The sequence below is a fragment of the Magnolia sinica genome, chromosome 3 (assembly GCF_029962835.1).
Source record: "Magnolia sinica isolate HGM2019 chromosome 3, MsV1, whole genome shotgun sequence".
NCBI lineage: Eukaryota > Viridiplantae > Streptophyta > Magnoliopsida > Magnoliales > Magnoliaceae > Magnolia > Magnolia sinica.
In genome coordinates, this window is record NC_080575.1 from 8,895,486 (window position 1) to 8,904,085 (window position 8,600).

General features: G+C 42.2%; 1 protein-coding gene across 5 annotated transcripts; it reads right to left on the reverse strand.

The window, feature by feature from the left end:
• Positions 1-2,509: 2,509 nt before the first annotated feature.
• On the reverse strand, positions 2,510-7,420 carry LOC131239461 (pentatricopeptide repeat-containing protein At3g02490, mitochondrial-like). Of its 5 annotated transcripts, XM_058237178.1 has the most exons (4): positions 4,959-7,420; positions 3,584-4,080; positions 3,102-3,470; positions 2,510-2,963 (listed from the first exon to the last, which is right to left on the reverse strand). In XM_058237178.1, the coding sequence occupies exon 1, from the start codon at positions 7,120-7,122 to the stop codon at positions 5,158-5,160; it is 1,965 nt and encodes a 654-aa protein (XP_058093161.1). In that variant the 5' UTR covers positions 7,123-7,420; the 3' UTR covers positions 2,510-2,963; positions 3,102-3,470; positions 3,584-4,080; positions 4,959-5,157. The 5 variants fall into 5 exon arrangements, with proteins under 5 accessions (XP_058093161.1, XP_058093158.1, XP_058093159.1 ...); XM_058237175.1 differs by having other exon boundaries at positions 2,510-3,470; XM_058237176.1 differs by having other exon boundaries at positions 2,510-3,470; positions 3,584-4,111.
• Between the last annotated feature and the right edge of the window lie 1,180 nt (positions 7,421-8,600).

Below are 8,600 nucleotides of genomic sequence, written 5' to 3' on the forward strand. Positions count from 1 at the left end.
TGCCATTCCAATTCCATTTCCCTGTGGATTACCCAAACATCCACCCAAGAATACATAGCATGCGAGCCATTTGCTTCTAGTGGGTTTGGCCCACCTGGAAGGTTTATGGTCTATTTGGAAAGAGCATAACAGTAAATGTTTCAATAATTATCTTAATTTGTAGCCTGAATAAAGTGTTTAAGAAGGTCAAGATAGATGTAATTGCCTGGGCTTAGGTGATTTTACCTATTGCCATACTATTCCATGTCCCTATGGATTATGGAAACATCCACTCAAGAATCCATTGCGTGCAAGTCATTTGGTTATAGTGGGTTTGGCCTGCCCGGTTTATGGTCTATTTGGAAAGAGCGTAATAGTAGAATATTTCAGTAATTACTTTGCAGCCCGATTGAAGCGTTTGAAGGCTAAGATGGATGTAATTACATAGGCTTCGGTGCATAAGCTATTTTTCTTATTGCCTTGTCATGCTAGTTCCACGTCCCTATGGATTATGGAAACATCCACTCAAGAGTCCATTGCGTGCAAGCCATTTGCTTCTAGTAGGTTCGGCCCACCTCATAGGTTTATGGTCTATTTGGAAAGAGCATGATAGTAGAATGTTCCAATAATTACTTTGTAGCCTTAATGAAGTATTTGAAGGCTAAGATGGATGTAATTGCTCAAGCTTTGTTGCTTAAGACATTTACTTATTGCCTTGCTATTTCAGCTCAACGTCCCTATGAATTATGAAAACATCCACCCAAGAATCATTGCGTGCAAGCCATTTGCTTCTCGTAGGTTTAGTCCGCCCCGCAGATTCATGGTCTTTTTGGAAAGAGCGTAATGGTAGAATATTTCAGTAATTACTTTGTAGCCCGAATGAAGTGTTTAAAGGCTAAGATGGATGTACTTACTTAGGCTTTGGTGCTTAAGCCATTTGCTTATTGCCCAGCTATTCTAGCTCGCATGTCCTTGAATTATGGAAACATCCACCCATGAATCCATTGCATGTAAGCCATTTACTTCTAACTTGGTAGGTTTATATTCCATTTGGGAAGAGCATACTAACAAATGTTTCAATAATTATCTATTGCTGGAATGAGGTGTTTAGGAAAGCTAAGATAGTCATTTGCTTTGTAGCATTGCCAGACACAGCTCTTGCCTTGGTTTTAATAAAATTGCATTGCCTTAACAAAAAGAAGGATCCATGCTTCAGGTGCCAAAATAGAACTGCATGGTCTTTAACCTCAGGTGGTTTGCAGAAGGTAACGGTCCAAATACCAATATCGGGCACTCAAATCTCCTATATTCAAATTCCCAGAAATCACAAAATTCAAAACCATCAACAGGATTGGGCCAGGGCCAAAAAGTAAAAGTTAGGTCAAAGCATTTCCCAAGATGATCATGCCTGGCCAAAGACTAAGCCCAACCCAAGCGTAGCCCAATCACCCATTTTGTGCAAGATCCAATTTATTCATTGTGCCCAGTATCATCGTGACAGACAGGTGATATTTTTGAAATTTTTGTGATATTATCACAGAATTTGAATTAAATGATACTATTGTGATAATGTTTTCAAAATCTCCACAGTTTTTTTATTTTTTCATAATAGAGAAAAATTATTTAAATATTAAAATTAACAGAGTCTATACTTTTATATTCAATTATATATGTATATGTGTGTGTGTAGACACAGACACAGACGCAGAAACAAACACACGCGCAGGCGCGCACACACACAGAGGCCCATTAGTCTTTCACGCGTGACCCGCCTCTGTCGTGCTTGGGCTGGAGTATTAAGCCCAAGCACCAGGTTCAGGTTTAAAATACAGCCTCTTTTTTTACAATCGGTCTGGGCTTGAGCTGGAGTTTTAGGCCCAAGCACAGTAGGCTCAGACTTAAAATACAGCCCCGCTTCTCAATCGAGCCAGGTTTGAACCTTGTACAACAGCTGGTCAGCCCAACCTGAGTTCGCCCACTCATTAGAGCATAGGCAATTTTGTAATATAAACAATATGAAAAAAATAAAAATAAAAAAAATCTCATTTGCTCATCATGTTACTTCTCCAACACACTTCTAACTGGACCAACCCTCGAGCTCAGGCTTCGCCCAGCATAAAAATTTCAAGCCGGGCTAGGGCTGGACTATTTAGCTCATCACAGGCTCGGGTCTATGTTCAACAATGCCATCGGGGCTTGGAGAGGGCTGGACCTAGCCCTAACTTGTCCCCTGGGGTTTATGCTGAATAATGCAGGATGGGCTTGGACAGAGCTTGGCTTACCCCCTAACCCAGAGAAACACAAATGGGCACAGGGAGACTTGGATCTATGTTGAACAATGCGGGCAGGGCTTGGACAGAGCGTGGCCAGTTCAATTTGAAACTGGGCTGGGTTTGGGTCGAGCAATTTCCGGTTGGCTAGGTTGGGTTGGAAACAATACATGTACTTGTTTTTTTATGAATTATCACTCTCTCTTTGTGCGAATGGCATCAGCATTCTCAATTCAAAATTTCGCTAATGCTCTGAAACATACTATGACCACCCACAGACCATAGTGGGGCACAGCAAACCAATGGTTTGGATTATCAAATCATAGGACCCACATTTCATTAACTGTGCTAATTCATTTTTCATATGGTATTTTGACAGCACACCTACCTAATGAATAGCCCAAATCTCTAACATGTGTACCATCCAACATGGTGCGCTAAAGCCCCTATACATAATCCCATGATATTCCCTTGAATCACCAATCTCTCCTTATGAATATCTCACCAGCATTTCTCACTTCAAAACTTCAATAATGCTCTGAAACAAACCATACCCACCCACATATCAGTGGTGTGCAACACACCAATTTCTGGATTATCAGATCGCCGGACCCACTTATCACTACAAAATGGAATCACAGCATGCAGCCCCCATCTTTACCACTAATATATCACCTCTACAGGGTTATCTGAACCATCCAAAAAGGGTTCCACCTGAAGAAAACGTGGGGTAAAAATCAAGCAGGTTCATTCATCAAGCAGGCTAAATCTTTGAAATAAATCAAAGACCAACTATCTATACAGGCATAGCCAACTGTAGGTGATTAATCATCTCATTAATATACCAAATACCTTGTTTCAGTGGGGTGGACTGCATCAAACCATGCCCAGGCTCAACACACAACTACGTTATAAAGAGTCCTCATCTGCATCATAGCTCATGAGCATGTTGTGAATTTTCTCCCCATCATGCCATTTTACAAATCCAGCTTCTTCTCCACACTACCTCGATCTCTGTAAAGCCTCACTTCTCCACACTACGTTGATCTCTGTAAAGCAACATGAGGTGATTTCCCAGGTGCAGATTTTGCAGTGGCCACCAATGGGTCCGGCAATTTCACCAGCATATCTCAACTTGTAGCTGATGCAACTGGCTACAGCATCAATGGTTCACAATACATATCAAGGCCGGGATTTATGCAGAAAATGTCCAAGTTGATCCTGAAAATACCAGTATTGCCTTCATCAGAGACGTTTATCATAATTAACCGCCAACCAAAGTGTCAAGGATGACCGAAACGCTTATCAAACTGCAGCATTGGTGAAATACTTACTCTTTTGAGTTCCTCTTGCATAATTCAAACCAGGCTCGCTAACACGTTTCGCCTTATTGACGCTTTGAATATGGATGGTTTTGATCATTGGAAAATCCTTGCAATGTGGGACCCATGAGGCAACACAAGCTGGAGAGACATAAGCAAACTGAAGTCCTCTTCTGTTGGTCTCATTTATTTATGTATTTATTTTTAGATGGGATATATATCACACCACTTCCATAGGAATTGTCAGAGTGTAAGTCAAGACTAGCCATTGGATCTGGGTCGTGTTACAATCATCCAAGCCACCATGAAAGTTGGACGCCCACCATATGAATCAGGAGGTTATCGGATGGTCGTCCATTGTTTTTTTTAGGTCAGTTGGCCTACCAATGCTCTTTATATTCCATCCACCCCTGCATTACGTGAACCCCACCATGATGGAATGAGCAAAATATCAGGCCTATAAAATCATCAGCCTCCCTGGATCCCTAATACATCACAGCCAAATCACCCTGTGACACAGCAATCAGTCGCGAACATAACCTGCAGTTAGCATTTCCAGCATACTCATTACGACAAAACTCAGCATCTGAAGCCTCTTGCATCAAGGCCAAATAGGCTGCTTTACTGGTAAGGCAAGCGATCAGCCAACAGACTGCTGAAAGTCAGTCCATGAATCCTGCTGTGAATGACTGAATACCCTAAGAATCTTTTCCAAAATCATCTAGCAGCACGAGGAACAGATAAAATGGCAAGAGGACAGACCAAGGTAATATCTACTGACTGAGCATATGATTCAGCAATAGAATGCCCTGACTTCCTTACAAAGCCATATTATCTCTAACACCACGAACATGCAAATAGGATGCACATGAGTTCGATGGATAAGAGTCCTCAATATGTGAGAGATCCGGACCATTCATCAGGTGGAGCTACCATGAATGCGCCCCAATCCAATAGTCAGACTGGTTCACTCATTTGGTGGGCCATAAGTACGTGTAAAATGTGAACTTTTAGTCATATTTTTTTAGTTGCCCAATTTTTTGATACAAGTGTCCCACCTGATAAGTGGGTTGAATGTTCTTTGGGCCAGGGCAGGTTCAAAGTGCTCCCCACCAGATGAATGGTCAAAAAATCTCTCTCGTGTGACATGTAGATACATGTGCGGAAGAACTCCATAACCTCACTTGTATGAGTCTCGTTAGCAGAGCTACTTGTAACATTCAAACACAATACTGTGAATAGATACTCAAATAAACAATTAGGCACTTCAAAATCAGTTGTACGATGGAAAATCTGAGAATATGAATTTTAATGAAGCATTCAACAAAATTGCTCACATTCTCTGAATCTATCCCTTTAAAGTCAGCATTGAGAACAGTGCACATACCTGAAACACTGCTGGAATTGAACTCTAGCGACTAGAGAGGCTTCTATATCCCATGAAGATGACTTTTATCTTCATGTAACTGAGACCCAAAAAGATCTTCTATTAGGCGTGGTTACTCGGCATCAGTCACCTCAAATCAGAAGATGGTGATTCAATTCCTCTTGGAATACACAACACAAGAATTCATGGTGTAAACAAGCTAAGCAACACTGGCAGCAGTAGCAGCCTCTTCAGTCTTCATAGAACAAAAGAGATTCAAAACATCAGCATGGCCACGGATATAGCCCGGAGACTTAGAAAGGAAATCATGTGCTGCATTATGCCTTCCTGCCTTGAAAAACTCTTCAAACATACGGACAAACACTGATGTAGATGGGAACCTCTTCACTGACATTGCTTTCAGAAAACTCACAGCATCATCCCCAGACCCAGACTTGGAAATATAGCTGATAAACGGATCTATGTATGGCGGAAACCCATGACTTTTCATCAACCCAAGAAGGCTCAAAGCTTCCTTAAGGCTCTTTTGGGCCAATAACTTCTCCACCAACATCTTGTATGTAACATGCCAAGGCCGCAACTGGTTTCTGTTAACCATCTCGATAAGAAGCTTGCATGCATCTGCCTCTCTATTTTTGAGACAAAACCCATTCACCAACACTTCAAAAGCACCACCCGCATCGACTGCACCCTTCTTTTCAACCATCCTTCTAAAACGAGAAGCAGCTTTATCCATTTCTCCAGCTGCACAAAACCCTTGAATCAAAGATGCCCATGCCTTCAAATCAGGATCATGTCCTGCTGCTTCTCTTTCCTCCAAGAACTCACATGCTTCATCCAGTTTCCCAGCCTTACAGAGCCCAAGAACAACCTGACTATACACAGCACTATTCGCCACAAACCCACCATCTTCCATTGCCTTCAAGATCTTATCGCACTCCCCCAATTTACCAGCCCCCGTCAATGACTTTAGAACCCCATCAAAAATAGTCCTGGTCAAGACATTCCCTCTGTCTGTGAAAACCCTCATGACCCTAGAAAATAAATCCATATCCGGGTTTTCACCAACCACAATTTTCCGTAAAAGAAACATGCAATCTTGAGCAGGTGGCTTATCTGAACATCCCATCATGTACTCATACAAATCCACAGCATCCTTCAACATTTTCCTCTTAAAGAACCGACCCGAAACCTTAACATATGTCGGCATCTCCATTTCATACCCTGCATCCTTCATCTCATTAACGATGACCCAAAAGTCATCAATACTATCTTCTCTCGCTAAAATACTTGCCATCAAATTGTAGGTCTTGGCATTGTGTTTGAAAGATGGGTTTTCTTCAGCCCATCTGAAAAACATCAAAGCCTTCGACGGATAAATCTCAATCCGTTCCAAGACCGTTGAAATCAAATCATTAGATAAACCAGTACCAAAATCTTCCAACTTTGCTTTGACGCTTTCTCCCCATTCGTCTTCTCTAATTACCTTGCATACTTTCAAACATACCCTTTCTAAGGAATCCTCCATAGGTCTGGGTGTATTATACATTTCCTTCAGTGTATCCAAATCCTTCAGCATTCCCTCTTTATTGAAATTATCCGAAACCATCTCGAATGTGATCTTTGAAATTCCATAGCCTTTTTTCTTCATAGTTGAAACCAAATCCCAAAATTCTTTCAAATAATCTTTCCGACCCAGAATTCGCAACATCAGATTATACGATTTCGAGCTCAATTTCCCATTGTCAGTCTCTGATACCCAGTCGAAGAACCTCCGAGCGGTCTCAGGATCCTGATCAAGAATCCTCAACACTGATAAGACAGTCTCGTAGTCCACTGATAGATCAATCGATTCTAATTCGGCTTTAATTTCATCAGGATTCCCTGTCTTCGAGAAGATCTCGATCAATGGAGCGTGATCAAGGTCCTTCGACTCTAAAGCCTCAGGTTCTGATGAAAAGCCACGGTTTGCAGGATTTTGGAATTTCAGGCCGAAACCGGGAGGGAGAAAGGGGAATTTTTCGGTGAGAAATGAAGAGAGAAAATGAGATTTCAGGGGAAGATTTGGATTTCTTACCTGATGATGGACAGATTGGATTCTGGCGGCTTGGTTTGGGAATCGAGAGAACGAGCGGAAGATCAGCATTTTCCATGGATTTCTCATCTTTTCTGCTTGGATTTGGAAGGAGATTCGGAGTGGAAGGTGCGCTATGGTTTTTTAGAGGGACTAGGGTTAGGGTTTTCTAAGAGTGATTAAGAGATATAAGGGTTAGGGTTTTGAGAGAGGAATTTAACAGATGTCTGGGTTAGGTTTTTTTTTTAATATTAGGGATGGATAGAGATTAGGCTAGGGATTTTGAGACGGAGAGGATAGGTTCGGGAGCAATTAGGGTTAGGGTTTTGGAAGGGTTTTGAGCTCCGCTGAAATGCTGCATATGAGATTTTGGAGAGAGAGAGAGAGAGAGAGAGAGAGAGAGAGCATCAGTAGGTAGGTCGCGGGAGTACGATAAAACGTAGCTCGCAGGAGGTCCACAGATTAAATGGCCCATCTGATTTCGTCGCCCGTATGAGTTTCTAGTCATCAGACGATCCTTGGCCTACGGTATGTACGGTATTCTCGGGCTTATAGCTTGTGCCAGTGTGCCCATAATTCCGTAGCCTGGACCATTCATCTGTTGGGCCGTGCAGATCCCACCATCAAGCGTGACACGTGTTGGTGGATCCAATGCCCAAAGACGGTGATATCTCCACCATTTTTTGTGAAAAACACGGCACTGCTCCCACCGTTTGCACGTTTTCTCTCAGCTATAGCTTTAGCTCGGCTTGGGTGCTGGATTAATATTTGATTGACACCCTTTTACACTCTTCTTCAGTTTGCCCGAGCGTAACATTCATGCCAAGTCCCAACCTAAGGAAATTTGAGCCCAGTTATTTCAATTAGGGCTGTACACGAACCGAGTTAGCTCGGTTTGCTCACTCGACTCAACTCGAAAAGATCGAGTCGACTCAATTCGAAACTGAGTTCAAGCCGAGTTGAGTTGATTTTTTGAGCTTGAAAAAATTTCGAACCCGAGTTCGAGCTCGATTCGACTCGAATCAAACCCCAACTATCGAACTTGGATCGAAGCAGTTCGGTGACTCGGTTACTTTAATATTGATGTTGCTCACCAAGTGTTTGATGAAATGACTCAACGAAGTGTCGGTTGGTGGCAAGGAAGGTATGTATATGAAACAAATACTTTTTTTTTCTTAATTTTGATGTTGCCTACAAGGTGTTTGATGAAATACCTATAAAACAAGTGTTGTTGTTTTATATATAGTGAGAATTTGAAGGTGCAATTCATGTGTTTGTGAAGATGTTGCACAGGCCAACTCGGCTCGAATTGGCCCGAGCTGATGATTGAACTGAACTGAGCTAGCCAGTCAAGCTTGAGGAGCGAGCCGAGCTAAGTTCGAGCTAGAGTCAATGATGTAGAACATGACACAAGTATATTCCTAGCATTGTTGGGACAAAAGGTGGGCTGTAAATTGACCGTAACTTTTGATCCGGGTATCGTTACGGAGCACACAACCTATCAATCTTTATTGAAACGGACCATCCGTGGTGAACCGACCTACACAGTAGGTTGCACCTGTCTGTTT